The sequence below is a fragment of the Enhydra lutris genome, unplaced genomic scaffold (assembly GCF_002288905.1).
Source record: "Enhydra lutris kenyoni isolate GAN:26980312 unplaced genomic scaffold, ASM228890v2 scaffoldscaffold82, whole genome shotgun sequence".
Lineage (NCBI taxonomy): Eukaryota > Metazoa > Chordata > Mammalia > Carnivora > Mustelidae > Enhydra > Enhydra lutris.
This window is the reverse complement of record NW_019154166.1, coordinates 3026069-3041722: the sequence shown is the minus strand read 5'-3', so window position 1 is coordinate 3041722 and position 15654 is coordinate 3026069. Positions and strand designations below refer to the sequence as shown.

General features: G+C 59.2%; 1 protein-coding gene across 2 annotated transcripts in view; it reads left to right on the top strand.

Annotated features, from left to right (window-relative positions):
• LOC111161080 (myosin heavy chain 10) overlaps positions 1–15654 on the top strand; it is a 118419-nt gene that overhangs the window by 85918 nt on the left and 16847 nt on the right. For both annotated transcript variants that reach the window (XM_022524563.1, XM_022524562.1), the window contains 9 exons: positions 1846–1954; positions 2037–2168; positions 2978–3184; positions 6099–6236; positions 6601–6724; positions 7952–8123; positions 9079–9291; positions 12809–12953; positions 13874–14080. In XM_022524563.1, coding sequence (XP_022380271.1) covers positions 1846–1954; positions 2037–2168; positions 2978–3184; positions 6099–6236; positions 6601–6724; positions 7952–8123; positions 9079–9291; positions 12809–12953; positions 13874–14080 — 1447 coding nt within the window. The remainder of the gene's footprint in view (positions 1–1845; positions 1955–2036; positions 2169–2977; positions 3185–6098; positions 6237–6600; positions 6725–7951; positions 8124–9078; positions 9292–12808; positions 12954–13873; positions 14081–15654) is intronic.

The window sequence follows — 15654 nt, the reverse complement described above, 5'->3', positions numbered from 1 at the left end:
CCGGCCAGCGTTCGGGTTCAGGTGAGGGTTGCGGGGAAGGAAATCCAGCTGCCTCGTTCGGATGAGGGACTGGCGTGTTCTTGGCCTGGCCTGACCGTTTCCTCCCGGAGACACACGGACGCCACCGGGCAGCGGTTGTCAGCAAGGAGGACGCTGACGGTGTTCTCAGAGAACTGGAAGGCAGAAGCTACTCTGTAGTCCCAAAAAACTACTTTCAAACTATTGTTCTTATAGCAGAAACTACTGCGACTCAGGCTCGCCCAAACTTGCCCGGCTGGTGGGCTCCCGTGAGAAGGACGAAGGCTGTGTAGGGAGCTGAGCGGCAGGCTGGAGGACATTCTGACCAGCAAGTCGGCGACGCGGAAGTTCTGCGACTCCTGCGAGGACACGCGACCCTCGGGCAGCAGAAGGGTGAAAAGTCGCCGTTCGTGCCCTAGACCCGGAACCTTCCGTTCCGAAGACTGTCCTCCGTGACTGCAGTGCATACTGGTCATTGCTGCAGTGAAAGGATGATTGTAAACAATTCTTTTTTTTTTTTTAAGATTTTATTTATTTATTTGAAACAGAGAGAGAGAGATCACAAGTAGGCAGAGAGGCAGGCATAGAGAGAGAGAGGAGAAAGCAGGCTCCCCGCTGAGCAGAGAGCCCGATGCGGGGCTCGATCCCAGGACCCTGAGATCATGACCTGAGCCGAAGGCAGAGGCTTAACCCACTGAGCCACCCAGGCGCCCAATTGTAAACAATTCTTATCATCTTCTCCATTTCCGCCAAGCGCTTCTCTTCACGGGAGAACCTTGTTGCCAGTCTTGCGAAGAGTTACGGGAAGGTCGTGAGAGGAACCATCACAGGCCTAGAGGTGTTAGTTCCTTGCTGGCAGCCATACTCTGAGGGGCCCTGAGTATGTCGCTCGAGGGCTTAGAGTCTGGGACCACAGAGCTCCTGGGTCGTGTTCACTGCAACAGAGGGTGAAGGAGGCCGCAGGGCACCCCAATGCCCCAAAACCCAAGGGATCCGAATGTTTTAAGTAGTATGTGGTCCCACAGGGGCAAACCAGACCTGGAGAGGCGACCGCTCAAGTCTAGAAGCCCACCAGCGGTGTCGGGAACCCAGGTTCCCGAGGTGGTGGGACAGAGCCAGACAGGGAGGGAACGAGGGGCAGGACGTGGGGAGCCTGTGTTCCCTGGAAGTGCCATCGTGCATAGACAAACTAGTGGCCTCCTAGGAGGAGGGGCAGCCCAGCGAACTTGGCTGGGCCCTTGGGGGTTGTTTTGGTGAGGGGCGGGGGGCTTCAGAAACAGCTCTGTTCCCCAAGGCCAGTGAGAAATTGAAAATGCTGGAGTCCAGACAGTTCAACAAGGGGGTCTCAGGTCCCACGGCCTGATAAGGCAGCATGGGAAGATGGGAAATCCCAGACCTGGCGACGAGGAGACCTGGGTTCCAGAAGCATCTGCGTCCTGACTTACTGGGTCCTTGTCTGTAAAGGAGAGGCATTACCCGGACCTAGGCCCTACCATCTGCGGAGCTGCAGAGTCGGGGGAGGAGGAGGGAGATCACCTGGGAAAGGGGGCGGGGGGGTGTGCAGGAAAAGCAGTTGCTCCTGAAGGTTTACCACCTGCCAACAAGGGGAGGATGGAAAGGTCGGTCCCGTCCTTACCACGTCCTCAACACCCCGGGGAAGTAGGGGCTTACTGGTGGCTGGGAGCGCACACTCGCGTGCAAACACGGGTCCAGTGAGTGGGCCTTGGCGGCCAAGGGGTGCCCGGGGCAGCATTGGGGAAGGGGACCGTGAGCCACGTGCACCCCCGCTCTGCTCGCTCTCCGCACTGACTGTCGTGGGCTCTGCAGGGCCTTCGCCAAGAAGCAGCAGCAGCTGAGTGCCCTGAAGGTCCTGCAGCGGAACTGCGCGGCCTACCTGAAGCTGCGGCACTGGCAGTGGTGGCGCGTCTTCACGAAGGTGGGCCCCGCGCGTGCACTCCTGCCCGGGGCGGCCGGCGGACGCGCGCCCCTGCCGCCCTCACCGCTCGCTTCTGCCGCAGGTGAAGCCGCTCCTGCAGGTGACCCGCCAGGAGGAGGAGCTTCAGGCCAAGGATGAGGAGCTGCTGAAGGTGAAGGAGAGGCAGACGAAGGTGGAGGGCGAGCTGGAGGAGATGGAGAGGAAGCATCAACAGGTACGTGCCGCGGCTGCCGCGCCCCAGGCCATCCCTCCCCGGCCGTCCCCCGCCGTCCCCTGCCCCTGCCTCCGACCCTGCTCGGGTCCTCACTGCTCCCGCAAAGCACAGGCATTTGGGAAGGGGGCGGCATAGACGTGGCCCCACACAGTTGGGTTTGTAGACGCTGAAGTCAGCCGGCCTCTGCGTTTTTGCCTTGGTCTTTCTTGGTCACATTTGCCATGGGGCGGGTGTCTGATATCTGTCTGCCCTGAGGCTCCCAGCAGCGTCCCCTCCCTGGGACTGCTTGCAAGGGACCCCGAGGGAAAAAAGAGAATGAGACCGCCCGCGGCCAGCACGGGTCCTGAGTCGCCGTCCTGTCCCCGTGGTTACATCTCCCCAATAAAGCTGGACCTCAGGCCGCATTCTGCAGACCAGCACAGAATAGTAGTGTCAGGGCCAGAAAGGTAAGCGGCAGAGGCCGGACTGTCCCTCAGTACCTGCCTGCCTGTTGTCACCATGAGCGCATTTGAATAAAGTTTCCGTTTCCCCTTTGTCAATTATCTGCACGGAAGAATAAGAGTTTCTGAAATAGCTTGAATTTAGTAAGTGTCACTCGGGGTCGCCTGAGACCACAGAAGCGGCCACAGACGCTTTCATCTGGCTCGTTGGGCTGTGGCTACAGACTGTCCGAGAGTTTCGCCAGCGGCGTGACGTATTTTTAACCCTCGGTTTCTTCGGTGTCAAGCGCTGGCCCCCGTTCTCCCGGTGACTGTCTACTGTGGGCCCGGGGGCAACACGACCGTGCGCGGCGCTCTTTGTGATTGCAGCTCTTGGAGGAGAAGAACATCCTGACGGAGCAGCTTCAGGCCGAGACGGAGCTCTTCGCGGAGGCGGAGGAGATGCGAGCCCGGCTTGCCGCCAAGAAGCAGGAGCTGGAGGAGATTCTCCACGACTTGGAATCCAGGGTCGAAGAGGAAGAGGAGAGAAACCAAATCCTCCAGAACGAAAAGAAGAAAATGCAAGCGCATATTCAGGTGGGTATATTACGTTTTGGGCTTCCCAGGTGGGTATGCTGGGTCGATGAGTAGAAGCTGCGGAGTGGGATCACGGCCGGAGTCCCAGGCCCAGGTCCAGCCCCTCACGGAGCACGAGGAATAGAGAGTCTTCAAGTGCGGATCTGTGATTTTACGGGGTGACCTCTTATGGCGCACACAGTGACTCAAGAGTAGGCACATCGCGGGGTCTGTAGCACCCTGGGACCTCACTTGGCCTGTATTATCGTTACTCATGGACCATGCCGGGCTCTGACCCACGAGGCGGCTGGGAATCGGAATAAACACTTAGCTCTTCCCAGACTGTCTCTCCGGGACGCGGGCTGTCCTCGCGTGAATCACAGCCGTGGTTGAACGCCCGGGCACGCGGTGTGGACCCTTCTTCCCCTGCCAGCCCCCAGGATGCACCCCCATCCTGGTCTCCCACACCCCACCTCCCAACTACGTTCTTGGGTGTCCAGGTGTCCCAACGGCCACCACCCTTTCCTGGGTCCCGCACCGAACTTCCTTCCAGGTCTCTGCTTGAACTTTTTCTCACCCCATAGCTTATGTTGGCAATGGGTGGGCGATCCAGATCTTTCTCAAAAGCACAAAAGGTACCACCTCACTCCCTGGGCAAATACCCCAGCATTAAGCCAGCGGGAGACCTGCCGCTCCCCAGCACACCTCCCGCTGGGTGGGCCATAGCCCGGAGCCGTAAAAAGTGCTCGTTCATCTGGCGAGTCTAGTTCTGGGGCTTCATGCTAAGCATAAGTCGATGGGAGCTATTTAATAGCTAGGAATTGGTAAGCCACAGTAGGACCAGCCGGTTATAATCGGAATAAAGAGGTTTATTTCCATGGTGAGCCCTTAACTCACTACTGGAGCCCTTAACTCGCAAAGGAGCAGACACAGAGTAAGATCCAAGTAGAAGTACATTCCTGTAACGTAGAAGTTCGTGTTCGTGACTGCGTATCCGAGCACACACGGACCCAGAATGTTCACCGCCACTTCTTAGGGCATGATCCACAGTTTTGATTTTCTTTCCTCTTTAAGGGCATGTGCTCGTCTCAGAAATAACCTTTGCCTCGTGTGGCACAAGGGCACCCAAGTCCCCTCCGGTGTCCTCAGCCTCGTTTCTTACGCTCCAGGTTTTAGTACCCTCACGGGAAGTGCTTACATCTTGTTTTTGTTTTTAAGATTTATTTATTTGAGGGAGAGAACGAACGGGTGGGAGGGAGAGAGAGGACCTCCAGCAGACTCCACACTAACCACGGAGCCTGACCCGGGGTTCGATCTCACAACCCTGAGACCATGACCTGGGCCAAAATTAAGAGTGAGATGCTCAACCGACTGAGCCCCCCCAAGCGCCCCCACAGGCTTGCATTTTTCTAGTCTATTTAGGGGAACAAATACGTCCTCGTAGACCAGCAGAGTTTGCGTTGGGTTTTGCCTTTCCAGTACTTTCTGTCTCGTTCCTTACCAGACTCTTTTAACTTCTTGTTTTTGGCACTGCTGTCTGAATTTATTATCTCCTTCTGTGACATGTAAACTCATTCAGACACATTCTAAAAATAGGTGATTTTTTTTTTTTTCCTTTTTCCTCAATCTGAGGAAAGCAGATGTGTTAGAAGTCAGGCTCCCCTAAGCCCTACAGTCCCCAGACAGCCCCTGGGATAACTCGGCCTCATTGGTCCCTCTTCTGTCCTTTCTCTGACCTGTGCAGCTTTGAGGGGCTTCTGATCTATACCCTTTGCAGCCAGACTAGTGGAGCTGGTCTTGGTGTGATTTTGTTTTTAAGATGAACTCTCTAATTATAGTATCGGTAAACGATTACTGTAGAAAACCTAGTGAACACGGCACTCCCCATCTCCTCACTCTCATCACCACCGTTACAGCTGTTCTGTCTGCTTATGTAGATTTCCAAGCAGAGTACGTGGATTTATTTATTAATGGAAATTACAGGGGCACCCGGGTGCCTCAGGGAAGCGTCTGACTCTTGATTGTGGCTCAGGTCGTGATCTCAGGGTCGTGAGATCAAGCCTCCCCTCTCCAGCTCTGTGCTCAACAGGAGTCTGCTTGGGATTCTCCCTCTGACCCTTGCTCGTCCTCTCTTTTTCTCTCTTACATCTTTACAAAGAACAGACGTTATACTAAACACGCTGTTACATTCACTGCTTTTGTGAAATTAGGAGCGTGTGGTGCAGGGGGCCACCTGACAGCAGACTGTGGGAAACTGTAGGACAAAGGACCTGTTTGGGTTTTTTTCAAAAACAACCAAACAGCGGGGGAGGGAGGGACATCGGGGAACCTAGAGAATGAAGGCATCTCGGGAGGATTTTTCGTCGCCGTCTGTGGACCTTATTTGGGCTCCCGTGCAGGCGAACAGACGTTATTTGCAGGAGGTCTGTGTCATTTAGAGAGACAGCTGGAAGGTTTTACAGAGAAAGTAGGAGGTCTGGGATTTGCTTCAAGATGACCCGGCAGTTGGGGGCGAGGGGAGCTGGGGGCACGTGGAGGGAGTCGGTGCTCCTCGGGGCAGAGCCCCTGGCCGCGTCCATGCCAGGCTCTGCGTGGTACTCTGCACCCTGGCTCGTCTGACAGGGCTTTTCACAGTAACGTTGATCACTTACACGGGTCTCATCCCGGAATCAGCCGGATGAATTTCTGGAATTGGCCATACGTTGATCTCTGTATGGAAAGAACCCTGTTCCGTTGCGTCTGGTTATTGCGGGACACGAGGCAGGGTGGGGACTCGAAGGGGTGTTACTACCACGTGGGCTCCAAGCCCTGAACCCCCATCTGGCAGGAGTGGGCTCGCTCCGTGATGTGTCAGGACGTCCTTGCTGCTTTGAAAAGCAAAAGTCGGCATGTGACGCGGGCGGGAGCACTGACTGCGTGTTCTCCGCTCCCCAAGGACCTGGAAGAGCAGCTGGACGAGGAGGAAGGCGCGCGCCAGAAGCTCCAGCTGGAAAAGGTGACCGCGGAGGCCAAAATCAAGAAGATGGAAGAGGAGATCCTGCTCCTCGAGGACCAGAATTCCAAATTTATCAAAGTAAGTGCACGTTTCCGTGACGGAGCTGTTGCGCTCCGTGGAAGGGGCGTCCAGAGGGCAATTCTCAAAAATTTGGATTCACTTACGTGCTTTACTCTCCTAAGGCTCTACATGTGTAGATCCCTAAAGACAGAAACTGTGTCATGATTGAAATCCGCCAAACAGCCTTCTGATCCTACAGATGTTTGGTGTGCGCATCTCGCACGCTCTGATCCCCGCTTGGTGACCGGGACCCGTCCATGCAGGCCCGCTGTCCCCCTGGGGGAGCCGGGGGATAGGGGCACAAGCGCCTGTGCTCAGAGCAAGACCGGGGCCCCGGTGTGCTTTGGAAGCCTTCTCCGAAGCCACGGTTCTTTCTCCTCAGGAAAAGAAACTCATGGAAGACCGAATTGCGGAGTGCTCCTCCCAGCTGGCTGAGGAGGAAGAAAAGGCCAAAAACTTGGCCAAAATCCGGAATAAGCAGGAAGTGATGATCTCGGATCTAGAAGGTTAGTGTTTGGGGTCAGAGAAACATGGGCCGGGCACCCGTGGGTGTTGGCACGCCGCCGACGTCAGAGCCGACAGGTAGGAGGCGCGCCGCCAGCTAAGCTGCTTGGGTCCGGGTGTGACAACAGGCCTGTTTGCGGTTCTCGTGTCCTGCTTTGTCTGCGAGCTTTCGCGACAGGATGGCACTGGCAGGATTGTACTTAAGTTGGCTCCCGGGGTGAGGCACGCTCTAGGGCGGACCCAGCCGGGCCCTCCGTGGCGTGAGCCGTAGCAGCCGCTGGACCTCGTGAGCCCAGGATCTCAGAGCAGCGTGAGTGACCGGGAAGTCACAAAGGGACCGCTACTGCCACCAAGCGTGGTGGGGACTGGCGCGACCGCTGAGGGCAGCCATAGCGCATGGGACGGTGAACGAGTGTCGGGAAATCCTGGGAGGTTTACAAAACGGAGGCCAGCTTTGCGCAGAAGAGACAGGGAGAGGGTGGCTCTCGGGGAGAGCATGTAGCCTCTCCTGGGATGGGCAGTCAGACCCCAGCGTCTGCACTGCAGGGGGAGAGGCACAGCCCTCGACGCCCAGGGCACACGCACCCCCTCTTCACACCCGCATGATTGGCCTGTGACACTCCGTCCCCGCGTCTCCACGTGCCGGTCGTGTGGGAGAACCCAAGGCGCACAGGGCACGGTGTCATGAGGGCTGCTTCGGGAAGGGGAAGATCCCTGGCCCGGTGAGGGAGTCCCCTGGGGGCTGTGGCAGGGAGGGCGGGAATCCCAGGACCCTCTGCCCGTCCCCTCCCCCGCTGCCTGGGAGCTGGTCCTGGTTCCAACCAGGGATTCCCGGGAAGGGGCATGGGGTGACAGGCAGTGACACACACAGCCCTCGCCTCTGCTGAGCCCTCTGCGCACAAGTCCTCTGCCCGGCGATGGGCGCAATGAGAGGGGCCGGGTCACTTCCACTCCAGGCGCGTGGGCTCACTTCTCGCAAAGGGACATCATTAGAAACCGCCCCCCCCATTTCTTCCGTGAAATTCCATTCTCCCGCTGATTTTTCTCACTTTCGATTTGACATTCACGGGTGTCGGGTGACTGAGCCGTTGGCCCAGGGCTGTCGAGGCGGTGGCGTGCTGCTGAGTCAAGTGGCGGGTGTTCGACCTCAGCCCATTCACACGTTGGGTTTGTTCGTCCGGCACCCGCTCACGGGTGTCGAAGCACTTCTCTGGCCTCTTCCCCTGCAGAACGCCTGAAGAAGGAAGAAAAGACGCGTCAGGAGCTGGAAAAGGCCAAGAGAAAGCTGGACGGGGAGACCACTGACCTGCAGGATCAGATCGCCGAGCTCCAGGCACAGATCGACGAGCTCAAGGTCCAGCTGGCCAAGAAGGAGGAGGAGCTGCAGGGCGCTCTGGCCAGGTCTGCCTCCCGCTGCTGCGGTCCGTGCGCTCACCCAGGGTCTGGGGCTGGACAGGAACCCAGAGCGAGGCCACGTCGTCTCCTTCCTGGGGGTGTGACGAGGCGCCTGGAGCAGCCGTGAGTCCCTGGTTTGCGTCAGGTTAGCAGGAAGCTCACGTAAACCAGCCTGGGCCTTCGCACGCCAGGATCCCGAGTCATGACCCGAGGTCCCTGGAAATCCATCCCAGGAGAAACTAGTTTCCCATATGACACGTGTTTCTGTGCAGCAGAGATGAGTTTCAGAAGTTGAGCGGAAATTTCAGAGGTGACCCCCGCACCTAGAGCGTGATTTGCTTTTAGGTTCTAAAGTGTCACTTTTGATAGGACAGAGGTTTATAACTGTTCGGCTGCGTGGTCAGGGATCTTTGAGTTTCATTTATAATTTATTACAAGGGAGTACGTCTCCTAACAAGTTCTTTCCAGTCCTCTGTCCCAGTCAGTCTTACTTTGGCTAGACGATCTGTGTTTTCTCTCAGAGTTGAGAGCTAGAATCTAGGAGGACAGCTGTCCACGCGGGCTGTCCTGTCCCCTGGCGCCCCTTCCCTCCCCGCAGACACCCCCGCTCCTCTGGTCAGAAGGTCCACGGGCACGGAGCACAGGGACGCGCCGCAGCAGGGAGCGAGGGGACCGCAGGTGTGACGGTGGCCTCCCCCTGCGTTCCGGGGGCGTCCCTGGAATCACGGGAGGCGGACAGTTTGGGCTGGAGGCCACCTTGAGCAGTGGCCTCGATCTGACGCTTTGCTTGAGAGGAGATTGTTTCTGTCCCGATCGTGAAAACGAGCCTGTCCGTCCTTTTAACGGAGAATCGTCGCCCTTTGGAGAGGGGGCTGGCTCGTTTCCAGTGCAGGCTCTGCTGCTTCTGGCTCTGGGGGGCGGGGGGCGCCGCCCAGACACGGTCCCTCGGGTGTCTCCGCAGGGGGGACGACGAGACGCTGCACAAGAACAATGCCCTGAAGGCGGTGCGGGAGCTGCAGGCCCAGATCGCCGAGCTGCAGGAGGACTTCGAGTCGGAGAAGGCTTCCCGGAACAAGGCGGAGAAGCAGAAGCGGGACCTGAGCGAGGAGCTGGAGGCGCTGAAGACGGAGCTGGAGGACACCCTGGATACCACGGCAGCCCAGCAGGAGCTCCGGTGAGCGGCGGGAGGAAGCGCTCTGGACAGGCTGGGGGCCTGCCTTTCTGTTGGCATTTTGGGTGTTTCTCGCTCTCCTGGAAACACCGGCAAGTGGACGGGGAACAAAACAGCCGCGGTCAGAAACAAAGCCGCGTCCGGGCTGCGGCGGGACCGCAGGGGCAGGTGTACCCCGCAGAGAGCCGGGGCGGCCCGGCGTGGGACCGGGGAGTGTGGGTGGGATCAGGCGTGCTCAGGCTGCGGCAGGCGACGGCAGCGGGTGTGAACCGCGACGGCAGACAGATGAGATGCGAGGTGCGCACTCACCTCGCAAAGACGGAGAGAAGGGCGAGGGCAGGGACCCGGACGGGAGTGCGCGTCAGGCAGAGGCGTGTGCCGTGGGACCAGTGAGCCGACCGGCAGGCACAGACGCATGCGGCCGGAGAGGATTCCCGCGCCGAAGCCTCAGCTCAGCGGCCCCGTGGAGGTCACAGGAGAGCTAGAGCCCCAGGCTGGGGAGCAGGCCGGGCAGAGGGGCTCCTCTGAGCCCTGAATTGGAAATCTCCCACGTGGCCACCGGCGCCGCCTCCTGTCTGCTCCCTCCTCGTGCCAGGGCAGGAGGGCCCCCCCCAGGTGCCGTGGCTGCGAGATGTGGCTGGCTGCGTGTGTGCCCGCACGCGCACGCGCGCACACACCTGTCCAGGCTGCTGCAGGCTGTCCTCACTCTGAGGTGGCAGCTCAGGAAAGGCCTGGAGTAAGGCAGGTAGGGCAGAGAGGGAATCACTCAGGAAGACAGGTGTGGGCAGAGAGGAAATGACACAGAGCCACCGGGACAGAAATGGGGGGTGCTCTTCTCTGCAGAACAAGGGTGGGCTCCCCCAGGGGCGTGGCTAGAGAGTGACATCACAGTTCTGCCCGGGAGGTGGAGGTCGGGTTGCAGGCATCAGGGGGGCGATCAGTGGTGAAGCAGCAGAGGTGGGGGGTCCTCATGGTGTGTCAGGGGCTTTGCCTGTGAATGCACGCGGCTGCGGCTGCGCGTGGAGATCATGTCCCCCGAGACACCGGGGGGCCTCTGCTGCAGCCCATCAGCCAGGCAGGCCCGCCTGCCCCATCCCCCAGCAGCAGAGCAGCTCTGCTTCCAGCAACGTTAAGTCCTGGCCTTCCCCGTGAAACGTCTAAATTCCAGAACCTGGAAACCACGGAGCTAGACTTTGTTGAAATAGCCATTCTCAGCTGAACTTTTGGCCACAACAGGGAAAAAGGCCTTGATCATTTTTTCCATTCAGTCTTCAAAAAAAAAAAGAAAAGAAAAAGGAAAAAGCACACGTGCGTATTTATTGAACCACGGCTGTGCTCAAACAGGCGGGGAGGGGGCTCCACTCCCTGGGGGCCGCTGTGCAGAGACTCACAGTGGCCCCCACCGCACTGTGTTAGCGCCCAGGCCCGCCGCTCTCGCCGAGGACCCCCTGCCTGCCCGCCTGCTGGTTCTTCCCCGGGCAGTGAGTGCCGGGGTCCACGTGAAAGTGGCCGGCCTCGGCTCGGCCAGCGCCTCCCGCACACTCGGCACGGAACTCCCTGTAGGACTTGCCCGGAGAGCCGGGGGCGATTGGGTCGATGAGCCTGGAGGAGGGAAGGAAGGGCTCCTAGACGGGGTGTCACGTAGGAGTTAGGAGCGGATGTCTTCCCCGGACGCGACATGCGGGAGGAGAGCTGCTGCTGCTGTCGCATCCTTGGAAGTGCTGGTCGTTCGCTGGGGTGATCTGAAGTCACCAGATGGAAGGTGTCCGTCTGTCTGGGCCAGCGCTTGCATCCGGCGTCTGCTTTCTCTGCTGGTCCCTTTCTCTCGAGGAGACTCTGGGGACGGGGCCCCACTGGCCTGAACCCACAGAATCTTCGCTGATGCCTTCTGTCCAGCTGCCCTGTGAGCCCAGAGCCTGCGCTGTGCCACTTGGCACAGCTGACCTCAGCCCCCAGGCCCCCCGGTCCACTGGGAAAGGGAGGCAGATGTGGCCACAGGGTCCACCCTCGAGTCACTGTCCTGCTCTGACTCCTGACGTCCTGCGGCCCTGAGCAAGCGGGGGTTTGCCTGGCCGATTTCGGGTTCCGCCAAGCCGTGTGCCCACATGAACAGATTGTGACGTCTCAGCAGAGCCGCCTGGTCTCCCCGCTCACCGTGTGTGCGTTACGGCAAAGTGTGAAAGTCCTGGAAAGCCACACAAAGACAGAGTACTCTCGCATGACCTTTGCTCCCCAGGTTCAGGCTAGAGGAGCCCTCAGTTCACCTTGGGACATTGAGAGCCCAGCTCTCGTCCCTCTGAAGTGTGGACACCTTCTGAGCCAGGGGTGCGGCCTCTCCGCCTGCCTCGAACTCCGCGTCCCTCCGCCCCCAGCCTCAGCCGCCTCCAGAGGAGGTCTCGGGAGGGCGCGCCCCAGCTGTCCCCACTTCCCAGGCTGGGTGCGGTCCCGCCTTTGTCGGGACCAGCGTCCTGACTCCTGGGGCCCTCACCACCCCCTTGGCTTTTGAAACCTCTTCGGGACTCCCCTTTTCCAGTTCCGCTGCGGTGTTGGCTGGTGCTGGGGCAGCCTGTGTGGCATCTCATGGTAAGCGAGTCCCAGCCTGCAGGCCACTGGGCTGCCTAGAATGGTCTAAAGGCCCATAGAGGTGTCACACTGTGACTGTCGTCGCACAGGGAACTGGAGCCACGCTTGGCTCATTCTGGAAGGATTTCTACTCTCACAGTAGTGGGCATGCGGCCTTCTGGAACGTAACAGGCCAAATAATTTTCTCAAAGGAATTCATGTAATCTGTTTCCTGTGACCCTAACCACGTCCCAGATGTACCAAGGGCTGTTAGGGGCCAGACCGTGGTGCTTCCCTTGGGCGAGCCGCACAGCGGCCCCGAGACCAGTGCTCTGGTGACCCTCGTGTGCAGACGGACACACCGAGGTGGAGAGCTCGGGTGTTCAAGGTCCCGGAGTTGGCACCGTGAGAGCCACAGCTGAGCCCACATCCCTCAGCTCTGGGGAGACCAGAGCACATTTAAAACCAAAGCGGCACCTTAAAGACGTACTTTTCTAATTCAGGGGCACCTGGGCGGCTCAGTGGCTTAAGCATCTCCTTTTGGCTCAGGTCATGGTCTCAGGTCCTGAGATCAAGCCCCGCATCGGGCTCTCTGCTCATCGGGGAGCTGCTTCTCCCTTCCACCTGCTCCTGCTCACTCTCTCTCATTGTCTCTCTTTCAAGTAAATAAAATCTTTTTTTTTTTTTAAGATTTTATTTATTTATTTGACAGACAGTGATCACAAGTAGGCAGAGAGTCAGGCAGAGAGAGAGGAGGAAACAGGCTCCCCGCTGAGCAGAGGGCCTGATGTGGGGCTCGATCCCAGGACCCTGGGATCATGACCTGAGCCGAAGGCAGAGGCTTTAACCCACTGAGCCACCCAGGTGCCCCTCAAGTAAATAAAATCTTTTTAAAAAATACGTCGTCCAGTCGGCCCGCTGGTCCTGAGCTGCTCTCTCTGAAAATGCGTTCATGCAGCACCAAACGGGAGCAGGAGGTCGCGGAGCTGAAGAAGGCCCTGGAGGAGGAGACAAGGAACCACGAGGCTCAGATCCAGGACATGCGACAGCGGCACGCCACGGCGCTGGAGGAGCTGTCCGAGCAGCTGGAGCAGGCCAAGCGGGTGAGCGCGCCCTCCGGGGCTGCCCCCTCCCAGAGCCACGCGCCCTGGGCTTGGGGGTGTGCGGAGTAACTGGGCCGTCCGGCCGCCGTCCCCATCCCACATTCCTCCCCGGGCGTCCCTCCGGCAGCATCCCCTCCTGACGACTGAGCTGGAGACCTCCAGCGGCCTGAAGTCTCTTGTGCTGCCAGTCCCCGAGTCCTGCTGTCTTTCCCCAGGCCGCTCAGCCACCCTTCCTCGCCCCTGCTGTCTCAGGCCACTGTGCACGGTGTCACCGTGCCTGTCGCTGTCCCCTCTGTCTCACATCAGTTTCTGTCCTGACCACACTGCATCTCCTCCGCCCTCGGACCCCCCACCCTCCTCCTCCCCCGCCCGGTCACCTGCTGCCTGCTGATCTGTGAGCTCAAGGCAGCAGCGACAGCATCAACGTCCACATGCATCCGTCGCCACACTGAGTACTGGCCACGCGGTGCCTTTGACTGCCACCTTGTGGGGTAGCCTCTGTCCGCGGGTGCAGAGATTACCAGGGGGTCGCACAGCCAGGAAGCGGCAAGCGGGAGGGCAGCCAGGGGTCTGGCCCCGGAGCCCCCATGGAACCCCGGAGTGTGGCCTCGAAGTCCCGGTCCCCAGTCCCAGGTCATGAACAGTGGCACGTGGGACAGGAGGCGCCCCGTGTCGACCCCCCAACACCAATAAGGATAAAGTCTGCGGCGCAGTGAGCCTCTAGGTATCTGGGTCTCCTCCCCTAGGCAGCGTGCCCGGGGGGTCCCTGCTCTAGAAACTTCACCCTCTGGGGAGAAGAGAGGTTTCCGTTGAGACGCCGACGGCAGACCACGCAGCGGGCACGACCCCACCGAGGGGAAAAGCAGCGCCTTGTATGGAATGTTCTAAAAATAGCACGTTTCTCTTCCCTCGCCTCCTAGTTCAAAGCGAATCTGGAGAAGAACAAGCAGGGCCTGGAGACGGACAACAAGGAGCTGGCGTGCGAGGTCAAGGTGCTGCAGCAGGTCAAGGCCGAGTCCGAGCACAAGAGGAAGAAGCTGGACGCGCAGGTGCAGGAGCTCCACGCCAAGGTGTCGGAGGGGGACCGGCTCCGCATGGAGCTGGCCGAGAAAGCCAGCAAACTCCAGGTAAGCCCAGGGCAGGCCCCCGTGGCGGGCACGCATCCCGGAACCCCGGCCCGGCTGGGCCACTGCGAGGTCACGAGTACTTGAGTAGACGGCAGGAGGGCACAGGGCGGCTCGCGCAAGGAGCACGTGACTCCTGGTCTCGGGGTCGTGAGTTCAAGCCCCACGTTGGGTGTGGAGAGGACTTAAAATCAATAAATACTATTTTTAAAGACGATCAAAATCAAAATCAGGCGCCTGGTGGCTCAGCAGGGTAAGCTCGGGTCAGGACAGACTCATGTGCAGTCGGGAAAAACCATCCGGCCGCTTGATGTTGTTGTTGGCGGGGGGAGATAAACAGTCTGCGTTGCTGTAAACCAGTCCCAGAGCCGCAGCCGTCAGACACCAGGACCACCCGCAGGTCCTCGACTCACCGGGCCGACTCCCGGGATGCCGTACGTGGTCCTGCTCACAGCCACGGTTCTTACAGTGACAGAATACAGAGCAAATGAGTAAAGGGGAGAGGTGGGGGCCCCTGAGGACACCGAGTGTGAGCTCCCAGCAGTCCTCTCGCAGACAGCCCCCGCCACCCCGGCACCCCGTTCCTCCAGCAGCGAGCCGGGACGGTGTGCAGGGAGTGCTGTCTCCGGGGAAGCTCGCGGAGACTCTGCCCAGCAGCTTGTTGGGGGTCCGGTTCCATGGGCCCCTCTGCCTGCCAGCGCTTCAGATCCCAGGGGAGCTGGTGCCCCACGTAACGCAGTGTTTACACTGCCTGCTTGGCACAGTGAGCCTCTCTATTTTAGGGAATGGTAGGCACTTTGTGGAAGTCGCCATCCACGGGCCCTGGTAAAGGCCGCAGTCTGCAGCCTCCTCGGTGAACTCTTCCCTGTATGAGTGTGTCCTCCCGCACGGTGTGTGCTCGAGAGACGAGATGGTAAACCGTGTTAGTGACTGTCGTCACATGTCCCCGGCTGTGTGGCAGGGAGGCGAGCCGGGCATACATCCAGCTTCCTGTGCGGGCGCTCCCCTCCCACGCTCACGCCGCCCTGGGGCATCGGGGAGCCTCAGAGACGCTAGGGGCGGGCCACCCTCTGGGAAACCCCCAACAGCTCACAGAGCCAGAGCTGAAGGCTGGTGGTCTCTCTCGAGTCCGGAGCCCTCCACCACCACACTGTCGCCAAGACTGCAGACGCGTGGGCCCTCCAGAGGAACAGAAATGACATTGACCTGAGTCCCGTGTATTGACGTGTCCTCTGCACGCCTCCCCTTTGCTAATATGACCAAGGGACAAACCCGAGTGAAGGGGGCCCCACTGCCCCTGAGGAAAGATTTCATGGGGACTGGAGGGGGGTGGTTAGTCAGGAAATCTGACCATAAGAGATAGCTGAATAGACGTGATAAACACGTACAGCCGGATTTTTAAGCCTAGAAAGTACTAAAGACTAAATACTAGAAGTTAAACTTTTTTTAATCTCTGTAATAAAGTTCTCAAGTTCTGTAGGAACGTGAACGTACCGGGCCCTCCGACACAGGGTTGATGCACCTTCGCGTGAAGAAGGACCAAAAGTACAGCATCTGCTGATCTCCGGGCCTCTTCC